Source organism: Motacilla alba, chromosome 2 (assembly GCF_015832195.1).
Source record: "Motacilla alba alba isolate MOTALB_02 chromosome 2, Motacilla_alba_V1.0_pri, whole genome shotgun sequence".
NCBI classification, from domain to species: domain Eukaryota; kingdom Metazoa; phylum Chordata; class Aves; order Passeriformes; family Motacillidae; genus Motacilla; species Motacilla alba.
The window spans coordinates 85,640,692-85,657,693 of record NC_052017.1 but is presented as its reverse complement, the minus strand read 5'-3'; the positions used below and the strand labels follow the sequence as shown (position 1 = coordinate 85,657,693).

The 17,002-nt window shown below is 41.8% G+C and overlaps 1 protein-coding gene across 2 annotated transcripts in view; it reads right to left on the bottom strand.

Moving 5' to 3' along the window:
* Positions 1 to 8,563, bottom strand: part of RPRD1A (regulation of nuclear pre-mRNA domain containing 1A) — a 43,541-nt gene extending 34,978 nt beyond the window's left edge. For both annotated transcript variants that reach the window (XM_038126844.1, XM_038126845.1), the window contains exon 1: positions 8,234 to 8,563. In XM_038126844.1, the coding sequence (XP_037982772.1) occupies positions 8,234 to 8,384 (151 nt within the window). In that variant the 5' untranslated portion in view covers positions 8,385 to 8,563. The remainder of the gene's footprint in view (positions 1 to 8,233) is intronic.
* Positions 8,564 to 17,002: the final 8,439 nt, after the last annotated feature.

Here is a 17,002-nt window from a genome sequence, read left to right as displayed (position 1 = left end):
ACATATAAAGAGAAAATTCAATGTTAATATGCTTTCACTCTAGGAAAATGCTTTCGAGAATAAATTTTGCACTACAGAAAGACTTCTCTGAATGATTTCTCCTTGAAATACTGAATTCTTTCCAGTCTCTTGAACAGGCATATCTAACAAGTTGGGAGTTCTGAACTGACTGGGGAAAAAAACCTCTGTTAAATGTAAAAATGCACTTTGCTTACAGTCAAGGTAAGCTAAAGAGTAGGAAACAAAAAAAACAACTTGGAAGTGCTGGACACAAGGTGAACTCTATTAAAATAGAGTCTGCTCCAAACAGTGAAGTCACCACATGCAAGCACACAGGAATTAATCTATTTCAGTCAAAATCTGACTAATCTATAATGTAGGTTTTATTAACTTGCTCTGCTCAATTTCTATATTAAAACCTGACAGATGATAAAACGACGCATCTCCTATGTTTCACATAAATCCGAGTTCTGACACCTAGCAAGGTTTGAATCATTCAAACAGAGAAGGTCAGAAAACACATGTTGTCTCAGAGGCATAATCAAAAAGTAACTAAGGTTTACCAAAGATGGTCCTGCCCCCTCTCTCAGTTCTTAAATAAGCCCAGAATTACAGCTCAAAATCTAATGAAGCAGGCTGTTCCCCATCCTGTATCCTCTGGAACTTCATGCAGGATAGGCCCTTATCCATCCATTTCAGCAGAAAAAAAACCCTCATTTTAATCCTCAGTGATGTAACCCATTTGTGAAACACCCTAATGTTCTTCTTTCCAACAAACAGCCAAATCAATTGGGCTGGCAAAGACATGAGAAGGATACACAGTGACATGAAGTCAGGTAATGCTGACTCTCACAAAGCCTAGACTTTATCTATTCACTGCAGTAAAAGATTGATGTGTCATATTTGGTAAAAGCATCCCAAACCACAGAAAATCACTTTCAGGCTTATTTCCCCGAGTATTACCTTTTCAGCTTCCTACTACAATTCAACAAACGAAGCTGTGCAGAATGAACAAAAATCCTAGACCCACTATTAAGCTATCTGTGCCTTTGGTTGAAAATTTTAGTGTTCTACTCTTATTATTCAGAAGGAAAATTGTAAAGTAAAATTTAATTCCTCTTGCTGTAAGAGGATATACTTATAAGAATATACTGCACAAAATTCCAAAGGTAAAAATTATGCATGGTCTTGAGAAGTGCTCCCTCTCCCTTCACAAATCCTCAAGACTTACATACTGGTTTACTGGCACTCTGCCTTACACATGAGACCGAAGCGCAAGGTAACCTCTGGCAACTGAGGCTGACACCTGAGCTGAAAACATTCTATAGCTAGCATGACTATAAATTGACTAGCGATGTCTGAAACACAAATTAAATTCAGGATCAAACAGATCTGTTTTGGAGAAAGAATTATGTTTAAAGCATCTCTCGTCAGTAGCAGTGAAACTGACTCTCCAGCCCTGGGCACTGATAAACCTCAGAACATCAAAATGGATCAAACAGACAATTTTTGAAGGTTGTCATCACATGGCAAGGCTAATACCAAAAGCATTCTTACTGTCAGAAGTAAATGAAGGGAGAAAACCTTGAAGAACCTAGGTAGAAGAAGGATCTGAAAGGCACATGCTGCCAGAATGCGCAGTGTTAGATGTAGCCATCTCTGTACCAACAGTACCCTCTGCAAACACAAAACTGCCAAGACATCATCTGTGTTGGATTGAGTCATCTTTTCAGAAGCTCTGTGCAGTGTTCACATAACTCCTCTGCTTGTTGCAGCTAAATTCACCATTTAGCCACCAAAGTAGCTCCCTGAAGCGCTGGATTCTGAAGTATTTTAACATGTCAACAGTGCTGATCGGTATAAGAGCCATATTATGCATATTACTCTTAAAGCATCTTCAATGAGACTACATGGGATTGGCACCTTGCAAATGAAACTATGTCTGTACCAAAAACATATCTGGCGTGTTTAAATGCCAATGAACATTCTTCAGATAATAATGATATTTCACCAACACTTAGCATACTGAGATATCTGCAGTGGAGACGTTACTAAGTCTTAGTTTTTGGCAATCTCTTCTTCTCAGGAAGGCACTCTTATTAGCCCTACCTAGATATGCCTGGTTCTCTAACACTTCAGTATCGATGCCTGACATTATTTAAATGCTTTAATCCATAAGACTTAGAGAACTCTTAACACTGATAAGCCACCACTTTAATGCAAGTAACCAGTATTTTATCCTGAAAGGCAATAAATCAGCCATTTTCACTGAGGTCAACTCTGGCAATCAAAGTCAGCATTATCACCTGTATTTGTCTTCTCCAGGTTTACCTCCTGCATCTGAAATTGAGCTTCTATGAAGATTGCTAGAAACATGCCCATTAGTTTCATGCTGCTTTACACCTAGAGCCAAGACATATTTGCTGTTGTAGATATATTTGAAGAAACTACAGAAAAGCATACAAGCATAATAGACTTCAATTACATCCCACTACAAGTGCGTAGACTGACTGAGCAGCCGAAAATGTTACATCAGGCCGTGGCTTTCTACAGGCCAGCTCTGCTGCGTCAACTGACCTTGAAAGAAAATACCACCTAACTAAAGGGTTTGAGACAATAAGCATCAGTATGTTCAAATCTCACAAAAGTTATCAGCCCTAAACATTTCATTAGCATACTTAAGTTCTCTAGTATGGATTCAAATAAAGACTTTGCTAAATTGCTTTTGAATTACTTTAGTCTATACACATGCAGAAGAGTTTATGAGTGCCACCACTTTTCCCAAAATCTCTGGGACACTTTCTCACAGCATGCTTCACACGTAAGAGGAGCTCATGACATCTCTGTAAATACCTGACAAGCTTTCAAACTTTTTATTACAAGACCAAACATTGTTAAGTCAAGCAACACTGAAACCTGAGTGCAAGATCACTGATCCTTCACGCTGCAGCAAGCTAACCTGGGTTTTTATGCAAGCTGATTAAGCAGAGCATTTTTGGTAAAATGACTAAAAAGCCACTTGAGAGGCTGCCACCAGAAAAGGCAATTTAAAGACAACATAATCCATAAAAGGCAAGTTGTACAACAAGCCCATGACCTTAAAATTCATTAACTTTCTACTAAGAAAAGGTTAAACTAAGCATTCCACCTTGTGCAGTCCCAAGTGAATTTTACCAAGGTTTGATAGTTGCCGTGTTTTCTTTTCAAAGAGGGAAATGGGATTGCCCATTGAATGTGTTCAAGGTTTGAGGGTCCAAGTATTTTGACTGGGTTTGGAGACTAGTAACAAAGGGAACACAACATAGAGCCACTGCTGGGAATAAGGCCACTAGCATCAAATTACCACAGGAATGCCAGAAAAGCTGGTCACAGACCAAGGAAACCATTCCAACATAATTACACTGCAGAAGCTTCCCACTGCACTTAGTGCATCCTGAACTACCTGAACACATGAAACAAAACAATTCCTTTCATTGCCTTACCTGGCTGGTAAAATGCCAAGATGGATACGAATCAACAGCAACAACAGCTTCAGGATAGTAAAGAGACCCTACACTTAAGTATTCAGAACTAGAATGGTAAAAGGCATGCAGGTTTGACACTATGCAACCCAAATATAATTGTTTTAAATAAAAGGCTCTTATGTTGCCACTCTGCTGCTCCTAAATGCAGATCATTATGTAAATCATGTACACAGCAAATAACTTTCCCTAACTAGACTCAACAACGCCCATTCATCTGAAGTTTTGCCTGTTTTTTGCTCTCCAAACCTTTTGGTGTGGATGAGAAGATTGATGTGGGCATAACCAGTGAAATCCAAAAGCCATAGCTTTGCTTCTCTTAAATAAAAGAAACCAAAATTATTTATTCTCACACTCTGGACAATGACACTACACTACACTAAGTAAAATAATCTTACAATCTTCAGAAAAGAAAGATTCCTTCTCCTGGCAGAAAAAACTACACTACATGGTACAGAAAATAATTGCTTTAAACCAGGAACTTGTTTCCTGTGATCCACTTCCCATCTGCAAGGTAATATATTGCAACCACTTTTGGCTGTAATTCTGCTCCACAACAACTAAGTATAAGAGTAGTTCAGATGTAGTATAACTTTCAAATCTGCTTAAAAAAGTGTTGCTAGGCCTTCTTAATTTACTTACTAAAATCCTCTATCTTCCAAATTTCAGCAGCTGCCACAACAGCCAGCAGCTTCAGAAATATATATTTCAATGCCAACAGCTATACTGGATGAGGACTCAAGCACCAGCATATGTCCCAGCAGCAGCAGCTGTAGACAAACCATAAAGAAGAAAAAAAGACACAGCTTCTTATAACTGAGACTTCAACAGCAGGAAAAAAACAGAACAAGAAAGGCATAACAAACTGGAACAGCAGGTGAACTGTACCTACACAACTGTGGCTCTCCTAAAAGCAATACACAATGGCTCTACTGACCTCGATTAGCTGTGCATGGAAGACAGTGATCAGTGTGACACGGGTGGGGTGACAGATGACAGCCTAAACAGGAGGTCAAGCGATTAAGGAGGATGGGGGATGATGATCATCAGTTTCTGTTACTGACTTATCATTGAGATGCCCTGTCAGGCCCTGAAGAAACAGATACTTGAATTTGAAATTAGGTTTAAAGATACAATGCAACAGTGTCCTGTGAAGAGCCAAGACTTGGACATGATGATCCCTGTGGGTCTCTCCCAACTCAGAATATTCTGTGCTTACTAAAATATCACTAAGAAATACATACTTAACAAGTGACAGAGCTGAACCTGGAAAAGCTAACAGAAAATGAGATGACAGGGAAAGATTCTAATGGACAAATAATTGGAACTCAAAATAACAAGTCACATATTACAAATCTTTAGCAATTTTGGGTTTTCTCCTTTGAAAAAGAACACATTTTAACCAAGTACAGCAAACTGCACACTGAGCCTATTGAACAAGCAGTTACTGTTCACCCTTGAAGGCAGATGTTTTGAATTACAGAACTGAAATTTTTCAATTCAAAAAATGAACAAACACGTAGCAAACCTCTACAGTTGCAGAGCATCCTGAAACCAGGGAGCAAGAGATGTATGCAAGAGAACATACCTGACTTGCAAATAACAAAAAATCATTCTCAAGAGACTCCATCTCAGAAGAGCCTATTCAAAGATGTTTCTTCCTAAGGGGTTTCCCAGCAGCCATTTAGTGACTGCAGGCTTACACAACAAATTTGTATGTTATGCCACTACTCAGTTTAAAAAGAAACCCTGTAAGTAATTCCCTTTATGGATACACACAAAACTACAAGGTTTAAATGGGCCCACCAGTTGCCTCTTTAAAATGACTGAAGTAATCACAAGTTAATTAATTTGTACTACTTAACTGCTTAACTACTGAACGAGCTTATGACTCCCGAGTAATTAACTATTTGAGAGTTACATTTCATACCTCTGAAATCTAGCTGAAGCAGGATCATTTCCCTCAGTACACACTTTTCAAGAAAACCTGTACGTGAAGGCATACTGAACTGATGATCCATAGGGATGCCAGAATATGGGACCTGACCACTGCCAATTAATCCAAATAAACAGAAAGGCACTAACATTTTATACTGTCTAAATTATACGCAGATTTGAAAAGCTATCTTTTCACCTCTACTCCAATGTGGCATAAAGAAAAATATTGTTTTAAATATAAAAGAATCAGAACCAAATATTTAGGAAAGAAAGAGCTCTGATCTTAGGACTTGTCTTTATGAATAGCTAGAGACATGTTCAGAAAGATTCATGAAAGCTCATCTGACATGAATGATCTTCAACCAAAACTGAAAGCACTCAGAAAAAAACATAATGTCATTGTTCTGTGTTCAACCCAGCTAGTTATACAATATTCCTGAAAAGCAGTAGGCTGGAAGGAAGGTCTGGAGAGGGAGGGGACAATAAAAAAGGGGATACAATGAAAGGAAATAAAATCTAGAAAGACAAGGTTCAATTGTCAGTTCCAGGACACTACTGGCTAGCAATAACAGCTGACAACGTAAATTATTCTGATATCCATATTCCCCAAATAGAGGTAATTTTCCTCTCAGGTAGAAGAGAAATCATGTTTCTGAGGTTTGAATGACAGGCAAGTCAGGAGCCTTAAACTTACTCTAGTTATGGCCTCATTGCCAATATCCTACTTTGTGGTGTTTCATGCACTCGCTTCACCACAGGACAGTTGTTTTCCTCTCATCCTTCCCATACTGTCTGCTTAGATGACTACTTCCACCTTTGGGGATTAGGCACCATCTTACAAATCTGTGCAGCAATTAGCCAGAAGTTAGTATCAGGTAAATGCAAGCTAACATTTATGAAGCTCAGATATTATAAGAGATGGAAAATCAAAATACATCCTGTGTACATTAATTATGGCAGCTTCAAATGAAGTTTCCTATCTTCCAAAATGAAACACTCCACATAGGCCTAAAAGGAGTTAGGACCTTGAAAGCAACTAAGCTACTCCTAGCACAGGCAGAGTTTCACATATGCTTTCCACAGACCCTTGAAGGTTGAGATCCGAAGAGAGGTCACAGCAAAATCTTACTCTGAAGCAGCAAAAGCAGGACAACAACTTCACTAAACTAAACAAACCCAATTATGGCAGCTATTCTCACCAAAAGCTCAAAAGAAGGTTGTTATCCTTGCCTCGCAATGCCACTTTCAGACACGTAGCCCAGGTTTCAAAGATTTCATTTCCCCAGTTAGTCAACCAGCACAAGAGGAAAATTAAAGTTAAGGACTGCTCATTAATATCACAGATTACTATGAACTAATATTGTGCATGATAATTAAGATGAGCAACCAAAACTCTGAGTCTATTTCAATTAGTCTAAGATACCTTCCTGGAATCATTCAAAACCCCTAACATTCATGTTGCTTCATTAGAAGGCTCAGAAATGTGAAATGTTTCAGACACAGGTGAGAGATCCATTAATTTGCTCCTGGAACAAAAAAAAGCAAGCCTGCAACTAACACAATGAAAATGTGTTTATGTCCTAAGATGGAATATTGTCACCAAGTCAGTCTTTCTTCAGTCAATACAAAAAAGGAATTTAACTCATGCCCCAAAGTTTGAAAGACAACAAATCCCAAAAAAAGAGTATTTTAAACAAAACCACAGTAGCCATATTACACGAAACTCAGTGGTTCCTTCCTCTTTCATAAGTCCTGTAATGGCTTAGTACTGTTTTTCTGCTCAGTCTAAAAGACTGAGACTTCTATTTTCCCCATTAAAGATCCATACATCAGTGAGGCTCCAAAGGAAGCTACTGTAAACCAGCATCATTTTGTAGATCGAAGCAGAGCTCCAGGAAGTGAGTTTTCTTTTTCCTAAATGAACCAACTTAAGATCAAGTTATTATCCAGTCAGGTCAAATAAACCTTCATATGCCATTTCTCCCTTTCACTCCCTGAACCACTGTCTGTAGCTGCGAGTTCTTTCCTTTTAAACGGAAAGACACATTAGCATTTAAGTCTGCACACTGATCACAGCTAAAGAAACTCACGTTTTTATTAAGTTAACATTGGTATTAACCATCTGGCAAAACCAGGAAGTAAAAACCACTCTGGATACATTACACTGCTCTTCCCTCAGTGTATTCCCATCCTCATCTGCCCTTCAAGAACAGTTTATGGCATGAAAACCTGAGTAGACATGGAATTCAAATAGTATTACAGCTAACCATCATTACAGACGATGAAAATTATTACGCAAAAAGGCTCCGTCTTGAAAGAGCTGTAATTAATATTAACAACAAAAAGCCCTAAAACGATGGCTCGCCGGATTCCTTCCGGTTTCCCACTTTCCTTTCCCCTTAAAAAACGGGAGCTAAAACACAAGGGGTAGCATCCTCAGAGACATCTCTTTATGGGGAGACGGCAAAATGGGAATGAAAAGAAAGGAGCGAGAGGAGTGAAAGAAAAAAAAGAGAGAAGAAGCACCTGCCAGCCCACGGTCATCGGGAAACGTAGAGCCGACGTTTAACGCCGGCCCCAACAGTTCCGCTCTCCGCAGGCGCTCAGGCCTATCCTCCCTCTGTCCCCGCCTGCTCCCCCGGCCCCGCGGCCGCGCAGCCCCGCTCCCTCCCCCGGGCAGCCGCGCTCCGCAGCGGGGGCCGCCGCCTCCGCCTCCCGCCCGGACCCGCGGCCCCGGGGTGCCTCCGGCGGGCCCTGCCCGGCCCCCGGCTCACCTTTGCGCAGCTCCCGCTCCCACACGCTGACGATGAGCGCCGAGTGCTTGCGGTGGTGGATGAGCCACAGGCTCAGGGTCTGCACGCTCTGCTGCGAGTTGCTCAGCTCCGACAGCTTCCGCTCCAGCGCCGCCTCCGAGAATGCCGACATCGCTGCACCGCGTTGGGCCCCGCCGCTCCGTCCCGTTCCGGCCGGGCCGCGCTCAGTCCCCGCCTCTCGGCCCCGACGAAGGAGGAGCCGACGGGCGATTCCCAACCCTTCCCGCCCCGGCGGCAGCGCCCGGCACCAACAAAATGGCGGCGGCCGAGGCCCGTGGGGAGCCGCGCGGCCCCGCCCCCTCCCCCCTGCCCTCACTTCCGGCCGAGCGCGAGCTCGCGCTGGGGCGGGGCCGCGCGGGGATGGCCACCCTCAGGGGTGGAGTGCCGCAAGGACGGGGTCTGTCCGTCGGCGTCCTGCCCTGGAAAATAGCACTTAATTGCAAACGTAAATTTGCCCCCAGAAGGCAAACCAGGCCTAACGGTTTCTTTCACCCAGCAGGTTAAGAATAACAGAGTTGTTATGGTTGGAAGGGATCTCTGGAGATCATCCAGTCCAACCCCCTGCCAAGGCAGGATCACCTGGAGCAAGTTAGACAGGAGTGTGTCCAGTGGGTTTGGAATGTCTTCCTGGGCAGCCTTTTCCAGTGCTCTGCCACCCTCACCAAAAAGCAATTCTTCCTCGGGTTGGGGTGGAACTTCTGTATTATAGTTTATGGTCATTGCTCCTGGTCTTGTCACTAGGTGACACCGAAAAGAGTTTAAGACCATCCTCTTGGTATCTGCTTTTGAGATATTTGTATTGATGAGGTCCCCTGTCAGTCATCTTTTGTCCGGACTAAACGTCCCCAGCTGCCTCAATCTCTCTTCATAAGAGAGATGCTCCAGACCCCAAATCATCTTTGTGGCTTCCACTGGACCCTCTCCAGCTCCTCATCTTCCTTGTGCTGAGGAGCCCAGAACCGTACACAGCGCTCCATGGGGCCTCACTAGGGCTGAGTAGAGGGGCAGGATCCCCTCCCTGCACCTGCTGGCAATGCTCTTCCCAATGCACCACAGGATCCCAGTGGCCCTCTGGTGCTGGCTTGTGTCACCCACCAAGACTCCCAGCTTCTTCCCAGCAGAGCTGCTCTCCAGTGCTGGTACTTGGGGTTCTTCCTCCCCAGGCACTAACTTACTTACCATACTCTTGGGTGTATGGTATTTCACATTTGCAGGTAGACACATTCTCCACAAAGGTGTCTGGCCTCATTTCTAAAAGCTGTCTCTTTAATTTCTGGCATTAACAGTATCATGTGACAGAATTCTACTGTTCACTGACAAGATTATGGGCAAAAATGTGTCGTCTTTGTTTTTGCTCCTTAAAGCTTCATTGCATTCTTGCTACTTCTGCTACTTTGGAAATAGTGAATAAAAATTACTGTTTGCTTACCTTTATATTCTTTTCTAGATTTTTTTTTTATGGTATCGTCTTCAGTCATTTTTCAAGGATTCTCTGAACAGGGAAGGTACTCTGTTCTACTTAACATGAGTAGCATTCTTGATGTGAGCATTTCTAGCCTTCCCTGCTGTCCATCTGAAAAACACTTGACAGCGTTTCTTACTTTAAACATTACCAAGTGTCTGACAATTTCAGAGAGCTATCTGCCTTAACTCCTACAGGTCTATCCTGAATCCTATTTCTGTAGCTAATAATTATGACTGCAGTTGTCAGTATTTTTCATTTTTCTATAAAATTGCATGTATATTAATTAGAAAAAACATGCATGTACCTTACTCTTAGGACATCCTGACAATGGCTAACTATCCATCCTTAAAATGGAACATTCCTATAACCTTTTACACACCCAGTTTGTCCTCATCAAAGAGAGGAACACTAGTTATGAACAAAAATATTTGTGGAGTATTTTAAAGAATCACAGAGTGGGTCAGGTTGAAGGGATCACAGTGGATCATCTGATCCAACCTCCCTGCTCAAGCAGGGTTATCCCTGAAACATGACACAGGATTGTGTCTGGACAGTTCTTGAGTATCTCCACTGAGGCAGACCCCACACCCTGTCTGGGTGCTCTGTTCCAGTGCTTGGTCACCTGCACAGTAAAGGAGTCCTTCCTCATATCCAGGTGTAACTTTCTGGGCATCACTTTCTGCCAGTTTGCTCTTATAGTGTTGCTCAGCACCACTGAGCAGAGCCTGAATCCACCTTTTTGGCACCCTCCCTTTGGATCCTTACACATATTGATGAGGTACCCTCTCAGTTGTCTCTTCTTGAGCCTGAACAGGCCAAGTTCTCTCCGTCTTTCCTCATAAGAGAGATGTTCCAGTCCCTTAATCACCTTTGTTGTCCTCTGCTGGACCTGCTCCAGGAGCTCTGTGTTTCTCTGGTACTGAGGAGCCCAGAACTGGACACAGCACTCCAGATGTGGCCTCACCAGGGCTGAGTAGGGGGGAGTATCACTTCCCCACCAGGTGGTGGCAATGCTTTTCCTGATGCATTGGCATTAGCTACAAGGGCACTGCTGGGTCATGAACAGCTTCTTGTCCACCAGGACCCCTAGGTCCTTCTCCACAGAACTGTTTTTCAGCAGCTCAGCCCCCGGCCTGTCCTGGTGCCTGGGGTTATTCCTCCTCAGGTGCGGGAACCTACATTTGCCTCTGTTGAATTTCAGAATGTTCCTCTCTGCCCATCTCTCCTGTCAAGATCCTTCTGAAGAGCTGCAGTGCTCTGGGGTATTGGCCACTCATTGCAGCTTTTTTAAAAATTATTTTCATAAAAGTTTATCCCTATTTCATATCTGACATTCAGAGAAGGTGTCCCAGTGGATTGTTTTTGGGCAATTTTCCTAACATTTGTTCTCAGTGAAATCTTGCCTTTAAACATAAAACTTTGGTGAGGGTGAGGTGGTGTAGCAGGCACAGGCCCTGCGAACCTGCTTTAGCATTCAGAGACAGAATGCTGAGTCAGGATGACTGGACAAAAGGAGCCCCTCTCTCCCGCTCTCGGACCCTTGCTTATCTCTCTGTAAAGCTATAGGTCACTTTCCTTTAACCCTTACCATTGGACAATTCTCAATCCTCCCTAACCCTATATAAACCCCTGTTTCTGCCCGGCTCATTGGAGCCGCTGTCCCTGAGACCCTTCGAGACACCCCGCGAAAGAGCTACGAAGAAGACCAATAAAGACATCGTCTTGGAACCTCACACAGCGCTCTCCTCTCTTTCCTGGTCTTCCGAATGCCTGCTGCGTGCCCCAGCCAAGCCTAGCAAGCCCAAAGAGCTGAAATCACTCATGAGCTGATAATCACTGAGCTGAAATCACTAAAGGCTTGCTAAGGCATAGGCTAGGGGCACCGCCAGAGCTTGGGCTGATTAGCCCCCCTCAGAGCTATGCTATCCGGCTTTGATGCAGCTCCTGAGTACACCCCGTATCCCAGCCAGCGGCATTAAGGTGGGAGTGTTACAAGGTTTTAATGTGAATTCTGTTTACAAAATCATCCATAGAATGAGTGATTTCGGAGGAACTAGAAAAGATTTTGCAAAAATGCTTTTGACAGAGAAATTTAAATAAGTTGCACAGATCCGTGTAGAATTTCTTATTCACTGCCTTTTGATCACCATGAATGAAAGAATCTGTAACATACTGCTATTTTTGCTATGTACAGCAGAGGACACTCTGGCATTAAATGGAACTGACCAGTGAAGTAAAATTAAGACAGAGCTAGAGAGCAAACATGGATGCACTCATTAGAAAACTGAAATATGAATGGTAATCTAGTAACCAACACCCAAATAGCATTTTTTGGAGTCATATATAGTCTGATGTTATCAGGAGAAACTTTTGAGCAACTATGGAAAAGAACTGTTTTTTTCACACCTAAGACTAGAAAGTGTGCAGCAACAAACAGTAAAATTTACATGGTAAATCAAATTTTAAAAAGTAAGAAAAAAAGGAAATTGTTAGAGAATTTTAATAATGTTTGTAAAAATGTTTATTACTCCTTCCTCTGCATCTTCCCAGATTATCAGAACATTTTACAAAAAAAAAAAAAACCAAAAAAACACAAAAACAACCATCCTCTGATATCGGTATTTTTTGTAAATAAATATATTTGAATACAGAGAGATTTATCTTCTGTGTTATATACTGTATAATAAACAACACTGCAAAATAGAGATTTCACTTTTCCCATAAATTTTTGTAACACATTTTAAAATTGTAATAACATGTATTTACATCAGTAAGCTAATTTAAAAGCTGTGCTTTATCCAGCCAGTGAACAGAAATTTGCCACAAGACTTCCTCAAAGCAAAGTGACTCTCCAACAGGAAGCACTAACAATGGAAGGTTCATTTGTTGCAGAGCTTGGAAAACCTCAGCTTTCGTTCAGAAACAAGTCATACATTATTCACCTGCCTTTAAAATTTCACTCACACCCACAGGGGCGGAGCTGTCAACAGATGTCAAGTTTTCTTCCGCCCATTCCTGTGTTCAGACCCCAATAGCATCTTCCCCCTGAATTCCTGAGAACAAAGTTCTGTACTGTTTCCCTTCTGTCAGGGTAGTCTGCTGTGTTCTCCCGCTCTGGGAGAAAGGAGCCACATGCAAGTGTAAGACAATAACTGTGAATAAATTACGCATTTGATGATTTTGTAGAACATGGTACTGGGACGCTCTAGGTAGTTCAAAGACGTAATTACAGCCACCAAGAGGTTGTACAGCACTCTCACTTTATATGCAGGTTGCAGGTTTTTTGTTTCTTATCCTTAGTATTCTAGCTTCACTGGAGTTTTTAGTGAACTTATTTTACACTTATTTTACACTGCTACATAGAGCAGTAAAACAATCTCTGGATATACTGGTTTCCTAAACACTGCTCATCAGCTATGTGGGAGTTAAAACCAGCCCTTCCACCAGAACAGATCAAATTTTTCTCTGTATGAGTCTGGCCTTTTCTCATTTTAAAGTTTGTTTTGTATCTCTTTCTCAAATAGTCTCACCCAGGAGATGCAATAATATTAAAGGAAAAATGAGATTTCTCTAGTGTGTTTCCTGTCTGAGGATTTATATTAGTCAGCACACCAATCACTACCTGGATCTGAAAAACACAACACTGGCAGAGCAGTTCTTTTTTAATCTTCCTAGTATCTGGTCCATCAAATGTAACTGTTTTGAATTTTTATAGTTAAAAATATTTTTCCATCTTTCATGATATTTTTGTGCATCTCAGAGCCCAGTTCTGCATAAATGTTCCTACTTCCTTACCCCAGTAAGAACATGAAAAATGGACATATGCAGAAACAAGACCCTGAAGTATACCTGTAAAGTGTTTTTAGACTGAGTGATGATAATTCATCTGGGTAATTTATTCAGAAACACTAAGCCCCATTTTTTTTCCTGAATAGCAAGAGGACACATCCCTGATAGAAATTAAAAATAAATACATCAATTTATTAAAAAAAAACAAAAAAAACCACCAAAAAACAGAACCATCCAAAAGCAAACATTGAGAAGTCCTGTGGGAGGAGAACAAAAGAAAACTTAAATGGAAGGAGGAAGCCCTCTGGTAGCTTAAAGGAGCTGCCTACTGGAGCCAAAAACCCCAGGGTGATTAATTGTGCTTTTACATGAGTTCCTGCCACTAAGCACTTCACCTTTTAATGTAATTCATTAAAGACAGGAATTATTTGCTATTTAGGAGATTAAAAAAAAAAACACTCTCTGAGATATGTATATGTGATCCAGGAGAGTATTCTCATATATTGTGGGGAAAGATAGATTGAACAATCTGAAAAAATATGTCCAGCATTTCTATGATTTCTTTGGCCCTCTGTGAAAACGTAAAAATGTTTGTGGGAAGCCTTCCTTTTTCCCTAAGTCAGGCATTCAGCCAGACAGTTCTGTACATCCGGCTTCATCATTACGCAATTAAGTGAAGTCATACTATGTAAACATCCACTGTGATTAATATATGGATGCAATCAAGCCCAGTTTTTTTGTAGTAGAGAGTGCTGTAACCAAGCAGGAAAGCACTCCAGGGTATGTGTTAACGTAGGTGTGCAGAAAGGCACGAAACATTAGACTGAGTAACTTTAAACATCTGAACAATATATTAATGGATCATTAATATGTGCCCTAGAGTGTATATAGCTCTTAGTCACAGCGTAAAAGTTAAAAAAACACATTCTTGACAATAATAATGTTAGCTTTCAAGGAAAAGGAAAACACTGCAATATATTGACATACTGTGTGAAGAACCAACTTGACGAACCAACGAAAAATGCAAATTTAAATTTCACTTTAAATCATAGGAGACGGGCTGATTGACCTTTGTGATCCAGTAGAGGACCTGATGTTCCAGAAGCCATTTAGTTGTGTTTTTGTTACTGTGTACTCAGCTGATGGTAGTGGAGGTGGTTGCTGCCAGCATACTGAGCTCTACTACAACAAGCACAGCCAGAGGGCTGAAGAAAGCAGTTATTCACCTTTACTCCACACTCAACCACACTCAACCACATCTGGAATAGTGCGTTCAGTTTTGGCCTTCCCTAGTATTGGAAAAATATTTGTAAGCTTGAATAAGTTCAGCCAAAGGCCAGCAAAATGGTCAAATGGTTGGAACACAGAAACCAAATGGAGAGACCGTGGAAATTTGTCTCGTTTTAACTTAGAGAAGTGAATGGTTTGGTGCAACCTAATGGCAGCGTTCCAGTACCTACAAGGAGGTACGCTGAGAAAATGGAGTGATTCATGGACATACATGATGAGAGGCTGACAAACAATTATAAGAAACTGAAATGGAAGTTCCAACTAGATAAAAGGAAAAAGTTCTTCCGCCACAGAGACAGTCAGACAATGGAACAGGTTGCCTAAAAAAGTTTTTCATCCTTGAGTGTTTTCAAGACTAGACTGGATAAGATTCTTACCGCTGTGGTCTGATCATGTGGTGGTACCTGCTTTGAGCAGGAGGACAGTGGAGTAATGCTCCACAGGTTATGTCTGTACACTACGCTATTCACATTTGTGGCATACTTGTAAGCTTGGTATGTACTTGTATGAGTTCAAGCTTGATGGACTTCCATCAGTTGGATCCACATAGCTCAATAGGCTGTGCAGCTGCACAATGTTACTGTCCTGTCATGCAGAACCTAACCACAGGTTAACTTGAATGTCGGTGTCACCCTTTAGCACAGAGGGTGCTTGGTGTCCTCTGGAATGTGCTTACCCTCAAACTCCTATGGCTCAGTGAGCAGGCAGAGTAGGATAGAAAGGTCTGCCATTAAAATTGTTATTACACAGCCATCAGCCATATCTTCTACATGTTAGCCATCAATTACATTGTCAAAAACATCAATTCTTAAGTAGACATAGTTTTCTCTAATGCACAGGGATCCAGATATAAAAGCCATGTATTTTTTTTCATGCATACTTGCTCTTTTCCTTAAACTGAAAAGACATGTGAGCACTGCCAGAGCACTGTTGGCTGTTCCCAATGGAAGTTTATTTGTTTACTCTAAAACTGTATTTTTGAGCCCAGTTTTTGAGGAAAAACAATAAATGAAGGGAATTTATGAAGAAAGAAAGATTGTGCAGGCAGTAGGAGCTCTTAGTTTGCTCTTGCAACACCTTCAGGAGCATGACTCAGGCACAGTAATTTTTCCAGTCATTGTTAATTACATGGTACTTGGTCTCTGTGCCATTGTCTTGCCATATCTGACTCAAAACCAAGTCAGAGCTGGTGATGGATAAGCAGCTGTGTGCAGGAGTCAGCTGTAAATGCAATGGAAAACCCATGTTTATTCAGACATCTGCAGTTATAAAGTGGTTACCAGACACGCTGTCACTGTCTGGTAGTGGTCCAAGGCCACCATGTGCTTTTTTGCTAGGTGACGCTCCTAACCTGTCACATCTGGCACTACTGCCTAATTAGAGCAAAAGCCCCTCATTTCTATGGAAATTAGATTCTTATTCCTCTTGGCAAATGGGGAGCAGGGGACAGGAAAGTTTGGAAGGTGGATAAGGATGCTATAGCTGAGAGTACTGTAGCAACTGGGAAAATGTGGCTGCCCACAGTCATTGTCTGATGTTTCCTCTCTTCCAGCTGTCACATACCTACAACTGTGACCTGTGTCACAATACCTACAACTTTATGTCCCCAAAAAGCATAATATTCAAATGAACATGTTTGAGAGGTGTTTGCTGTTGTCCTAGAAAGGAGAATCTGATTTTTTCCAGTCCAGGCCTCCAGCACTCAGAGTGGCCATTTGCTTTGCTTTTGTTTTAAGTGCTTTTTGTTCAAGTGCTTGAACTGGGCACAGTGGGAGGGAAAGGAGGCTCATTGCCTTCCCAGTACTCCAATGTCCTCAGAGTACTATAAGGAGGGCAGGGCTCACCGGACCTGACTCAATTGCATCCTCCACTGCCTGTGAGCACAGGACTTATATGTGCATAAGCTGCTTCCACAAGTTCAAAGTTCCCACCTGAGGAGCCAGATGGTATCACCCCAGCGCTTTTCTGAGTGCACATCAATATTTACAGTGGGTGGACAATCAGGGTATCGGTGCTCAATGAAAAAAACAATGATGTAGCCAGACAGCACAGACACAGACATGGCAAAATATCTGATATGTTGTAGCGTCACTGCCTTTCACTGTGGCCTTGAGGCCACACCTGCAAGCTCTATTGAAGCACAGATTTAATGCAGATATTTTTATTGTCAAAGTCTATTTGTCTGG